The 13,921-nt window shown below is 39.8% G+C and overlaps 1 protein-coding gene across 1 annotated transcript in view; it reads left to right on the forward strand.

Moving 5' to 3' along the window:
* The window catches only part of LOC117289698 (kinetochore-associated protein 1-like), a 65,831-nt gene that overhangs the window by 1,617 nt on the left and 50,293 nt on the right, over positions 1–13,921 (forward strand). Inside the window, exons 3-13 of the mRNA XM_033770977.1 lie at positions 1,768–1,888; positions 2,466–2,581; positions 3,898–3,973; positions 4,585–4,665; positions 6,230–6,264; positions 6,438–6,548; positions 8,303–8,390; positions 8,580–8,644; positions 9,414–9,532; positions 10,621–10,780; positions 13,564–13,746. Coding sequence (XP_033626868.1) covers positions 1,768–1,888; positions 2,466–2,581; positions 3,898–3,973; positions 4,585–4,665; positions 6,230–6,264; positions 6,438–6,548; positions 8,303–8,390; positions 8,580–8,644; positions 9,414–9,532; positions 10,621–10,780; positions 13,564–13,746 — 1,155 coding nt within the window. The remainder of the gene's footprint in view (positions 1–1,767; positions 1,889–2,465; positions 2,582–3,897; positions 3,974–4,584; positions 4,666–6,229; positions 6,265–6,437; positions 6,549–8,302; positions 8,391–8,579; positions 8,645–9,413; positions 9,533–10,620; positions 10,781–13,563; positions 13,747–13,921) is intronic.

A 13,921-nucleotide genomic window follows, 5' to 3' on the forward strand; every position in this document is an offset into this window, starting at 1 on the left:
AAGCTCAAACAGATGAAATTATACAAAACAAACAAGGAAAAAAGGTACAATTCACAGCAACAAAAACATGATCTTCCTCTCAAAGGTGTGTCTCAATTAAAGAATTCAAGTACTTTTTCAAAATGTCCACAAGATTTAAATTAAACTTATTACAGGGTTTGAAGATAATGATGATAGAAAGCTTCCCTTAAAATATTAATTGCTGAAGTGCTGAAGTTTTTGAAAAATGAGTAAAACAAGTCACAAAATAACTTTCGTCTCATAGTGAGACGAAAATTATGTAACCAGTTACGTATGATAATATACCATAATCATAACATAACTGTTACTGGTTAATCCATTTTTACATGCTAAAACTGAGACAAAAATTGTTTGTTTTACTCATTTCTCGAAAACTACAGCACCTCAGTAAGTAAAATTTCATGGGAAGCTTTCTACTAATTATCTTCAAACTGTGTAAGTTTAATGTATAAACATTGCGTTTTGTGTTAGGAAAAGGTACATAGACCCTTTAATGCACAGGAAGTTTCAATTGTCTCATAGAGAAAGTTTGGATTATGTATGGCAATAGGCGTCATCAGCCGCCATATTTGATGAACTGTGCACACTTGAGGAGCTACCATTGGCTGAAAGTCACGCGAAGCACACTTTTCCATTGTTTAACGACGGTCAATGACGTGTATTGCAACCCATCTTAAGCAGCCTGGGGTGCCTTTTCTTCAAAAGAAGGTTACCTTCTTTTGAAGAAAAGGCACCCCTGAGGTAGCCCATTGGCCTACATGTAACTTGTGCTCAGGCTTGCATCTTCATCTTTTCAGCGAATTGTGTTACATGTAGCTCCAAGATAGGGATGCCATGTGCTTCAGCTTTTTGTTTAAAAGTAGTCCGCTTGGCTAATAAATTGTGCATTTTACTTGCCTTCATGAACTTTTAGTATAGCCCAGATTTTTAATACAGTATTGTCATCAATGTATCTTTCTGATGTACTATTGGTAGCTAATCAATGGTCAAATGAAGTTCAACTTTCAAACACTCTAAAAAGAATTACAGGTACACATATTTAAAAAGTACTATTACATCTGAAAAAAGGAAGAAATATGAGTCATATATGACCAAATAAAACAAGTACATGTAGGTCGCACAGTTTTAGTAGCCCTCAGGGCAAGTTGAGAAGTGGTGTTTACAAGCCCGTAGCAGTTTTAACTTGAGACAATGTACACCGGGCTAGTGTTTTATGGGTAAGCCCATGATCTAGTTAGCATTGGGAGTAAGGAGGAGTTGTTACTAAGAATTTGTATTATTGTTAAAAGACACTAGACACTATTGGTAATTGTCAAAGACTAGTTCTCACAGTTGGTGTATCTCAATGTATTCATAAAATAACAAAACTGTGAAAATTTGAGCTCAATCGGTTGTCGAAGTTGCGAGATATTAATGAAAGAAAAAAAAAACACCCTTAGAGCTCAATCGGTTGTCAAAGTTGCGAGATATTAATGAAAGAAAAAAAAAACACCCTTGTCTCAGTTATGTGCGTTCAGATGCTTGATTTCGAGACCTCAAATTCTAAATCTGAGGTCTCGAAATCAAACTCGTGGAAAATTACTTCTTTCTCGAAAACTATGTCACTTCAGAGGTAGCTGTTTCTCACAATGTTTTATACTATCAACCTCTCCCCATTACTCATAATCAAGAAAGGTTTTATGATAATAATTATTTTGATTAGTTACCAATAGTGTCCACTGCCTTAAAGACTACATCTTTCTGCAGGTATTTCACAACCCGGATGTCTATGCAACGAGTGCCCCTGAAGGATTCTGCGTTGCTGCTGGCTGTCAGGTCTCGCTGTTTGATGAAGTATGCCAGAAGTTCATCAGTACACTGAGCTTTGGTAAGCTTTCTACTCTCCTACATGTATCAAGAAGACTGGAGGGTCAGACAAACCCTACCTCCAAAAATATTCTTCAATCAACGGCATTTTAAGTAAATATGTCAACTGGGCTTATAACGGGTGAATCAACCTTTTTTTAAACACACTAACGCCCGGTTCATAATTCCAACGTAAGCAAATGCAATACAAATTTTTGGCAACGAATAACTTGCATCAGATGAAATGTGCTTATCTCCTGCGAAACATTTGCAGCGAAAACAGCCATGTGACTTCCAAATTCTTATCGCATTCACTTTCGCAGGAAGTGTTAACCGGGCTTAATACCATTTTAGCACGTTGCAGAATTATTTTATCAGTACATTATCTTTATGTATCAGAACATAATTGTGACAGAGGAAGTTTGTTAGCCTGTGATTTGTCACCATTTGCTTCATGATTTCAGGATTTTCGCATTTATCCAGGAGTTTGTTCAGAAGTTCAGGCATTTAGTTTCGTTCTTGCAGGGGCACAGCATTTTTCCCTCGGGGGAATCTTCAATTATACTAATTCCATTTTGACGTTGTATTCTTGACTGTAGAATCTGATGTGGACGTAGTGGCTTGGAGTCAGGATTCACTCTTCCTTGTAGTTGCAGAGAGAAGTGGTTCCATCCACTTTGTGGATGTAGAGCTCAAACAAATTCTCTTCTCAAAGGTAAGACCTATCTGAATTGGCTACAGCTTTGGCAACGACTTTGGCTTAGGGTGTTGCTAAGGACCTCCCATAATTTAACGCGTGATGCTGCAGCGATCCAGTCATAGGTGTAGCTATAGCCCTAATGCAGACGCAGCCACACTAGCTTTCTATACATTCTGCCAAGCCTGTATGTTTTGTTTTTAAAAGGGCACCTAGGCATTTTCTTTTTGCTACAGGGCACTCTTATAAGAAAATTGTATTTTTCTACTGGAGCACTAAGGCAATGACCACGGAGCATGGAGGCAATCGCCTTGATTGCCTCCCTGAAGTATCAGGCCTGAGATTGCCACCTGTCCCAGGAGACAGTTTCATAAAGCCTGTAAGCTAAAAAGATGATCTCAGCAGCCCTTAGAACAATGTCAGGAGCAAGGAAAAGGGCACACTCTCACCAGGGCCCAAATTTATAGAGCTGCTTAAGCACAAAATTTTGCTTTAGCAAAAAAATCCTTGCTTAGTAAAATCAGATTACCGGCCAAGACTCCACTCAATTGTTATGCTAAGTTAACAACAGCTAAATACCAGTCACAATCAATGTATATGGCATAACATTGTGGCCAGTAACATGTGTAAAATAAGCGAGCTGTTTTTGTGCTTAAGCAAAATTTTTGCTTAAGCAGCTCTATGAAATTGGCCCCTGAGACTGCTGGCTCTTGACTACCCTCGCTAGAGCAGTCATCTCAAGCGCACCAAGGCAATGACCAAGGGGGTATGGAGGCAATCACCTTTGTTGCCTCCCTGAAGTATCGGGCCTGAGACTGCCACCCGTCCCAGGAGACAGTTTCATAAAGCCTGTAAGCTAAAAAGATGATCTCAGCAGCCCTTAGAACAATGTCAGGAGCAAGGAAAAGGGCACACTCTCATCTAAGACTGCTGGCTCTTGACTACCCCCGCATGAGCAGTTATCTCGTGGGGACCAGCAGTCTTGTGAGATCATCCCCAGCGTCGTGAGATTTGCGGAGAGAGCCAGAATACTATCATCGCGACAAATATTTTTAAACAAGTTGTGAACAAGTCTAACCACAGGGAAAACTTCACACTGAAAATTCTTTTTTAAAGATATGATTGGTAGCCAACAAGAAAATTTGCTGATTTATTTCTGTTTGAAAATCTACTGGGTTTTACAAATTTGAGGGTGTGAGTTAATTTTATTTCTCCAAAAAACATTTATGTACTTGTTGCCCTTAAAAATTGCACTTACATTTTTCTTCTGTTTGTCTTGTCATTGATGTTTGTGTTTGGTTTTGGCATTAATATTTGTATTATTCTATTCTAAGGTGCTGAAATCTAGAACAGAAATGGACAGCACTAAATGTTTTCTTCAAGTGGTGTTCTCACCGAGTCAAATTCCAGGTACAGAGTTAACTTTTTGTGCTGATCATTTAAAGACACTGGACATTATTGTCAAAGACCAGTCTTCTCACCTGGTGTTTCTCAACATAATGCATAAAATAACAAACCTGTGAAAATTTGAGCTCAATTGGTCGTCGAAGTTGCAAGATAATAATGAAAGAAAAAAACTCTCTTGTCACACGAAGCTGTGTGCTTTCAGATGGTTGATTTCGAGACCTCAAATCCTAAACCTGAGGTCTCGAAATCAAATTCAAGGAAAATTACTTCTTTCTCGAAAACTCAGAGGGAGTCGCTTCTCACCATGTTTTATACTATCAACCTCTCCCCAGTACTTGTTACCAAGTAAGGTTTTATTTTGAGTAATTCTCAATAGTGTCCTGTATCTTTAATGCAGTACATTTAAATATTGTTTTAACAAGCATTTAACTTTCTTGAGATTTGGATTTAGTTGTAGCATCAGGCGAGATATTACAATAGAAGATTGCATTTTTTCATGATAATACTAAATGCCCAAGTTCAGTCTGATTTGGCAGCAACATGTATCATAACTATCCGACAATCTCAAATTGTCTGGTTTTACCAGTTATTTATTATTGCTTCGCAACCCACAGCTGCGCATGATCTTCTCATCCTGTCCTCTGATGGTCAACTCATCCGATTTTCAAACATCAATCTGGAGAAATTGAATGAAGGTATGGAGCAATCAGTCCTCATAATGGAGGATGCCCCCGCTAATAATGGAGGATGCCCCCGCTAATGTGTCATCTAGTTACCCTTCTGGACATTCAGTAGTCAGACCTCACAAAAGATACAGAACATGTTCACGCTTCTACTCTACACCTTTATAGCAGTAAACCCCTTGCACGACACACAGTGCACTAAAACGCCCCTATCCTGTCCCCCATTTTGGATTTCAAAATTTACATAAAGAAGCTGACCCCAAAATGGTGGAATGGTAGACGCACATTATGCGGAGGTACGTTCCACGTCTCCCAGGGGTCAATAGATTGTGCAAATCTCTCTTGAGTATTCAGACTCTTCACCTTGTGGTGGAAAAAAAACTGCACACTCTAATTGGGATCAATGAGCTGGAGGCTCCAATTGTCTAATACAATTTTGTGGTACATCACTTTTAAAGGTCAGGGCCCTGCCACAACGTAATTGCTGAAATCTGTGGTTGTAGCTCATAGAATTAAAGCCATTGGACACTTTCGGAACAGAAAAAAAAATTAAAAGTTCACAGATTTACAAATAACTTACAGGGTTTACAGAAGGTAATGGTGAAAGACTTCTCTTGAAATATTATTCCATGAAATGCTTTTACTTTTTGAGAAAACATTGAAACAACATCAATTCTCGATATCGAGAATTACGGATTTATTTTAAACACATGTCATGACACGGCGAAACGTGCAGAAACAAGGGTGGGTTTTCCCGTTATTTTCTCCCGACTCCGATGACCAATTGAGCCTAAATTTTCACAGGTTTGTTATTTTATATATAAGTTGTGATACACGAAGTGTGGGCCTTGGACAATATTGTTTACCGAAAGTGTCCAATGGCTTTAAGCACAATGCAGGATGAGGTAAATGCAGAATTATGTGGTTAGCAGTGCCATGAAACTTGGCCCTGTATGCTATCTGCCAAAGCCTTATTATGCCATAATTGAAGTAAATTTGAACAAAAAAATAAAATGAAGTATCCCCATTTAATATCAACTGATTATCCTCCCTTGTATATAATATAATGTAATATAATCAGGGCTGGGAAAGGCACCTCTACAAGGGAAATGTCAAATGTCTGTTGGAATATCTAATGGGCACCAAGGCAATGACCAGGGCCAAATTCATAGAGCTGCTTAAGCACCAAAATTGCTTAAGCGTGAAAATAGCTTGCTTATTTTACACATGTTACTGGCTAAATTTCCATGTCATATACATTGCTTGTGACTGGTATTTAGATGTTGTTTTCTTAGCATAACATTTGAGTGGAGTCTTGGCCGGTAATCTGATTTTACTAAGCAAGGATTTGTTTAGCTTAAGCAAATTTTGGGCCCAGTGGTATGGAGGCAATTGCTTTCACAGCCTCCATGAAGAGTTGGGCCTGTATGCTTGATTTCCAAAGAGATGCAGTTTGGGGAATGACTTATTTCAAAATCTTTTAGTTAAAATTAACTGATTGTACAATAATTAGTTAAAGACTAAATTATTCAAATAATGTTCATGTTAACATCGATTTTGTATTTGTTTGTTACAGCAATAGAAGCAAGAGATTTGCAGTTAGCAAAAGAGGTACGTCAAGCCTTTATTTAAGAGAAGTGCAGTAGCATCGTCCAACAAGATTTCGATAAGCATTTTTACCAAAAAAATGTTGAAAAGCAAAGATGGACCGACTTTTTTTCAAACGTGAGTTTTCTCTCTCTCTCGCTCTCTCTCTCTCTCTCTCTCTCTCTTCCTTATTTTAGCTGCAAGCGAGTATTTGCATGGAGAGCCTGGATACCAGTGAGGTCCATACTGAGGGTGTCTGCTTCTTCACAACAGCAACTTGCATGAAAAAGAATCTCATCATCACATGTGTAAGTTTCGGAATCTACCCCACAACAACATTCAGGGATAACTAGCAAGATCTTTTTGTTTTGTTCATACAATATTTCTTGATAAGCACTTTACACTCCAGGCTTTTGGAGACCTGCAGGTAAAAACCTACAGGCGTATTTCAAACTCATGACGTCCTGCATTCTACAGTAGATGCCTTAACCAGTTGATTACTGAGTGTGCCTGGTGACCAGAGGCCAGGAACCGTGTGTTCAAATCCTACTCAAGTTTTGCAGGAGAACTTTAGCATACAGTGCTTATTCGGGTGGTGTGGATGGCTAGTTCTTTAAAAAAGCACTCGCTTTGATTCCTGGTTAAGCCATTATGTGACAATGGTTGTGCCTTTGTTCCAGCCGATGTCACAAGGTTTTTTTCCCCCCCGTTTTCCTCCCTTTTGAAAAATCAAACACTCTCTGGCTTTGCTCCATGATCTGGGCCCAATTTCATGGCTCTGCTTACCGTAAGCACAGAATCGGCACTTACGGAAGCAGGGAATTCTGTGCTTACGGCAAGCGTACATGTATTTCACGGGTTAGCGGCGAATTTTGGCTTCTGCGTGTGCGTACTCCCCGTTACTAGGCTTACAAGGCTAGTGCAGAAATTCAGCGCTTGCACGTAAGCGGGGAATCGTGATCGTAAGCGCAGAATTCGGCGGTAAGTAGAGCCATGAAATTGGGCCCAGATGGGTCGATGTAGCTGGCTGCCAAAGGCAACCTTGCATGCCAGCAACTCCAACACATAGCCTTGTCCTTCACAATTCAGCTTCTCAGCTGCAAGTGATGATGAGTATACTCTTAAGTCTTTTATTATCACTTATTCACATATGGGTTAAGTCAAAATAGTAGTTTAATACAGGACATTAATTACACCTAGTATTACCAAGAACAAGACAATCTTTACCTTAATGTTGAAACTCTTTAGTTGCTTCTCGTCTACTCTGTCTTCACCATACTTTACATATTTTAAACCTCAAGGGAACCTGACTGGGTTGGTTTGAGTCACACTCTGGTAAATTTTCCTTTGTTTTCCATACACTCTATAAGCACAAACTGTACCGATTTTGTTTCAAAATTCGGGGCTTTTTGACATTAAGAACAATGTATTAAATTGGTAGGTCTGGTTTCACCTAGATGGCATTCCACAAGACATATGTTTGAACAGAGCAAAGACCTCAAGAAATAATTTAGATTTTCCAATCATTTTTAGAATTTTTAATTGTATTCTCCTTACTTGTCCTTTTTGCAATAAACACTTCCTACAAATGAGGTTAGTTTCTTAGAATAACTGGAGTATTTTTCCCCTTAAAGGGAAGGTACATGTTTGGTAATTGTCAAAGACCAGTCTTCTCACTTGGTGTATCCCAATTTTAAGCATAAAATAACAAGCCTGTGAAAATTTGGGCTCAATCGGTCATCGAAGTTGCGAGATAATGATGAAAGAAAAAACACCCTTGTTGGACGAATTTGTGTGCTTTCAGATAGGAATAAAAGACTTCTAGCTAGAAGTCTTTTATTATTTTAGTGAGAAATTACCTCTTTCTCAAAAACTACATTACTTCAGAGGGAGTCGTTTCCCACAATGTTTTATACTACCAACAGCTCTCCAATGCTCGTTACCAAGTCAGTTTTTAAGTTAATGTTTGTTTTGAGTAGTTACCAAACGTGTACCTTCCCTTTAATTATCAGAAGTTCAAACACTTTACTAAAATTTGACTGACTTTGGGTTGTTCGTCCAGGGTTATGGAGAGGCCAGCGTTGCTGTATGGTCACAAACTAATAAGACAACAGAGCTAGTCAGGCAGATTGACACAAGCTTCTTCGATGGTAAGTTCCCAAGCATCATGTCTTTGATATTCAAATCCTTTTGGCATTATGGACAATTTTACAGGCAGTTTGGAGGCAACCAACTGCATTGCATACCAACAGACACCGAGATAGACATTTTCTAGACAGTGTCTTAATATCTTTAGATAAACTAAATTGAAATTACAAATTTTGATTTATGTATTGTAGGTGGAGGAGTTGTTAAGTGCCGAGTAAGTGGAGACAACCGATTTCTGTTCCTTCTTGATGACAGTGTAAGTAACTATTGAGGAGTAGAATTGACATTTATTGTTAATATACTTGTAACGTCATCAATGCATTATCTACACATTACACTGTACCAAGCTTTTTGAACAGGTGCCACACATACAAGGCCCTACTTGCTGCTGAATGGTCAGTCAACTCGCTGGCAAATTTTACTGAGAGTTGGATGGTTTTTATGTTCTAGCCACCAGGGCCACATTTCATAGAGCTGTTGAGTAGAAAACACTGCTTCGCAATTTGTGTGCTTAGCAAAGTATGAGTATGGAACCAGTGGCACGGTGTAAACTTTATGAAAATTTGGCTGGTAACCTATTTTTTAACAAATCAATGTTTGGTGCCTATAGGTTTATAAAATTCGCCATATTTTTGACCGCGTGAGGGCACTCTCAATCACTTCTGGGGATGTATTCATTCATACCCAAAACAGTTACTAAAGATTGGAACACATTACCACCACAGACATCTAATCCATCACAGACAATAAGACTTTTAAAGGAGCTGTTATAATCCACCTCTAAAGCAACTTTAAACTACGGCGCAACAAAAGTGACAGAACGCCTATTGAAACTGTGTACAAATACGATGCATTAAGCTCAATGCTGTGCCGAACTAGAGAAGTATGAGGTAAAGTAAGCAAATGTAGCATTTGTCAACTTCGAATACCTCAGGGAGCTAATATCGACTGCCTCTCCTCAAACCATCACATAGTGTCTGAAGAAATGTGTACATTTCAAGTCTTATTCAATTGATATTTTGCAGTATACACTGAGTGCTTGGGATTTGCAGTCACTTCTAATGGTAGCCTTTTGGCCAGATGTTCAAGTGCAAGACTTTCTCCTGGTCAACGTCAACTCAGTCAACACTAGCGACAAGAACAGGTAACTACTTTAACCAAATCAGACCACGGAGGTCACCAAACGTAGTCCCAGTCTGACCAGGCAATACATACCATGCTTGATCTAGGGGAAGAAGCACCCCCAATGTTCCCATTCCCATATACTTTAACACACTTATTTTCTCTTGTACAGAAGTACCCCATAACAAAGTCCTCTAAAGAATTCCTGAGATTCAACGCACACAATGAAGAAACAATAGATGTTTAAAGACAGTGGACACTATTGGTAATTGTCAAAGACTAGCCTTCACAGTTGGTGTATCTCAACATATGCATAAAGTAACTAACCTGTGAAAATGTGAGCTCAATCGGTCATCGAACTTGCGAGATAATAATGAAAGAAAAAAACACCCTTGTCACACGAAGTTGTGTACATTTAGATGGTTGATTTCGAGACCTCAAGTTCTAAACTTGAGGTCTCGAAATCAAATTCGTGGAAAATTACTTCTTTCTCGAAAACTATGGCACTTCAGAGGGAGCCGTTTCCCACAATGTTTTATACCATCAACCTCTCCCCATTACTCGTCACCAAGAAAGGGTTTATGCTAATAATTATTTTGAGTAATTACCAATAGTGTCCACTGCCTTTAACAGGAAATTGTAATTGAATTACTTGTGTTAACTGACACTAACAGCTTCACCATTGGAAAGAACCTACTTTAATAATACATTGTGGTGATGAATAACTCTAAACTAGATCTTACAGGTACTGGTTATTTATTACATCACTGGTTTTGAAAAATTAATTCATTCCTTTTCTTAAGTTTGCAATTCTCACATCGTTCATCTAAACATTTCATCACATTAGGTGATCAAGTTTTAGTAAATACAAAATGGACAAACTTCATTTACATGTTTAATTTAATTGCAGCTATCAAAATAAGCTGCATTAATGTTGATGGTCTTCAAATGCCAAGTTGTAGACCCTGACAGTATTTTGGATGGATGTATTCCTCCGGAGAGTTTGTTCTGGTGTGGAATTTTAAAATCACTGAGCTTTCAGATCCAAGCAACTATTTAAATATAATGACCTTTCCTTTGTTAATCGTCTGTCCTGTTTATGTCCAACAGTACGTCAAAGTCTGAGCAACGAGCCCAGTTCCAGTTAGTAGTCTTGACTAGACCCAACCCAGACTGCTACTTGAAGGTGTTCACTTTGCCTGGGTTTCAATGCACCTACACACTGACTGTATGTGGTTTCTCTACACTGGCTGAAGTTCTACCCAACCAGGTTGGTAAATACTCAATCCTGATAGGGGTTAATGAGCAAATACAATTAGCTGTGTTGCAAACTGCTTACCAACTAAAATGACTTAAAGGCAGTGGACACTATTGGTAATTACTCAAAATAATTATTGGCATAAATTCTTTATTGGTAACGAGTAATGGGGAGAGGTTGATAGTATAAAACATTGTGAGAAACAGCTCATTCTGAAGTGACATAGTTTTCGAGAAAGGAGTAATTGTCCATGAAATTGATTTCGAGACCTCATGTTTAGAATTTGAGGTCTCGAAATCAAGCATCTGGAAGCACACAACTTTGTGTAACAAGGGTGTTTTTTCTTTCATTGTCATCTCGCAACTTCGACGACCGATTGAGCTCAAATTTTCACAGGCTTGTTATTTTGTGCATATGATGAGATACACCAACTGTGAAGGCTAGTCTTTGACAATTACCAATAGTGTCCACTGTCTTCATAAAGTATAAATGCAAACATTAGTTAATGGCCTGGCGTTTCGACCCTATCAGAGTCTTTCTCAAAGGCTGAAAGACAACACAACAATTAAAGCCTTCAAATGCTATTTTCTTCTTTGTGTATTTCAGACAGAAATATATTATCGATCAAGTAAAATGTGTGATACTTACAATTACAAATCTTTAGAAAACAATTCCTAGGAAACAAATCAGAAAATGTTTGTAGGGAAGTTTATCGTGAACATTTTGTCTAAGATGACCCTCCTACAGAAAGCCATAAAGTACCACACATTCCAGTTGGTTTTCTTCTGTTTGTACTGCTGGCTTGTGTATTGTGAGCTACCAGTTATCTACTCAGTTTCTTGTGTAGTTTTTTTGGCAAAGGCCAGTTGGGCAAGAGTATTTACCAATAGACCTTAATCACGGTGCGGTCATTTTGATTTTACTCCATTCCAACTCATTGTAACCAAACTGAGGCTTGACGAAATAATAGTCTGGGGCCACTCTCAACGAATGTTAGCATTCATTTTTGTTATTGGAAACAGGGAACATGACCAAGATGGTGACAGCGTGATAACGGTCTAGAGTAATTGGTTATAACATTATTCTTTTGACATATCACTGGATAGACTTACTTAGACTTAGGGGCTCCTGCGTCGTCCGACGCATGAGGCAGTCAACGCTCTCCAGGCAGATCAATCAGCAGTCAGTGACCAGACGTCGCTCCAGCCTCTATTGACCCTATGAAGGTCCCGCTGAATGGTCTGGTGCCAGTTCATTTTAGGTCGGCCTCTCCTCCTTCTTCCAGGCGGATTCCACCACAGGATTTGATTGGCGAGTCTCGAAGGGGGGAGCCGTGAAACATGGCCTAGCCAGTTCATGCGCCGCCCGCAGATTGTATTGGAGACTGGAGTTTGTTGTGATCAGTCTCTGACCTCCTCGTTGCGGACGAAGTCACTCCACTTAATGCCCAAGATCTTCCTTAGGCATCTTGAGTCGAATGCATCAAGTTTCTACTCTTGACTTGATTTTAAGTGCCAAGTTTCGCAGCCATAGAGTAAAGTAGATAGCACGTTGGAATTGTAGAAGCGAAGCTTGGTTTGAAGAGAGAACTTCTTGCTTGTCCAGATCTTATTAAGCTGGTTGAAGGCTGCGGAGGCTTTACCTATTCTGCAGCTGATTTCATGATCCATTGATCCCTGGCTGTTGATGGAACTTCCCAGGTAGGTAAAGTCATCCACTACATCAACTTTATCTTGCCCAACGAGAATGTCAGGTGTTGTCTGGTGATCACCTGAAAGCATGATTTTCATTTTCTTTCTGCTGATCATAAGACCCAGTCTAGCTGAGGCATCACTGATAGAGTCCATTACAGTCTGGAGACCCTGGGTACTGTCGGACAATGCTGCGATATCATTAGCAAAATCACGGACGAACCGTTTGGCTCCTCCAGTCCAAACGATTCCATGGTCCTTCGTAGCTTTCTTCAGAACCCAATCAATGGCCACAGCGAATAGAATAGGAGACAAGATACAGCCTTGGCGCACACCAGTTAGTACCTGGAACCAGTCACTGAGACCGTCTTCGGTCCGAACACGGCAGCGGGAGTTGTCCTAGATGTTTCCTATCGCTTTGACTATCCTTTCAGGAATGCCATATGAAAGGAGTATTCCCCACAAGGAAGGCCTGTGAATACTGTCAAAAGCCTTACTGAAGTCAATAACACTGACTGCAAGAGGCACCTGAAACTCCTGGCTCTTCTCAATGATGCGACGGAGAGTAAAGATCTGTTCTGCACAGGAGCGTTTCGGTCTAAAACCGGCCTGTTCCTCACGTAGCCCATTATCTACCAGGTCACAGATCCGGTTCAGAATCATCTTGCAGTAAACTTTGCCAGGAACAGACAGTAAGGTTACACCCCTCCAGTTGTCGCAATCAGCAAGGCTCCCTTTCTTTGGGATACAGAAGATAGTACCATCTTTCCAGTCATCTGGATAGTAAAGTTGGTAAAGCATTGGTACGTTAATCCGAAGGTCTTCGGTTTAAGTCCCACTCCTATCAGTTTTTCTTAGTGCAAATCCAAACTACTTCAAACTTACCCAGTCAGTTTCACCTGTGGTTTGTTACTTTATAACACTGAACTAGGCTGGACCAACGGACACATTTTGACTGGGCCTCTCATATTTTAATGGCAACGGGCCAGCAGACCACGGCTGAGGTAGAATGCTGGTACTCTTTCACTAAGACTAAAATGAGAAAAAGACGGGTCAAAACGTCAGGCCTTTAACCCATTTGTGTGTATGATTAATTTGCAATAGGAGACCATTTTCCTGATAGAAGGTGCCTATGATGATGATGAAGTACCCAGTGAGGTGATCTCTACTCTACGAGTCCGCTGTCTGACGGAAGCGCTTCCTGAGACCAGATTCCATCGTCTCCTTCACAAGCAGAAGTTTGAAGAGGCTCAGAACTTTGCGCAGCTCTTCAAACTGGATGAAGAGGTTAGTGCTACGACGGTTGATAGGCTTGATACTTTGTTCTTGTAAGGGCAAATTGGGATGGGGAAGGTTTTTTTCGTTTCTAATCAAAGGACCTCTGTGAGGAAAATTTCTGTTGTAATATTCTAAGGGACGTCAAGGCGATGCCAGGGGCATGGAGGCAGTTGCCTTTGTTGCA

Source organism: Asterias rubens, chromosome 1 (assembly GCF_902459465.1).
Source record: "Asterias rubens chromosome 1, eAstRub1.3, whole genome shotgun sequence".
Classification (NCBI taxonomy): Eukaryota; Metazoa; Echinodermata; class Asteroidea; order Forcipulatida; family Asteriidae; genus Asterias; species Asterias rubens.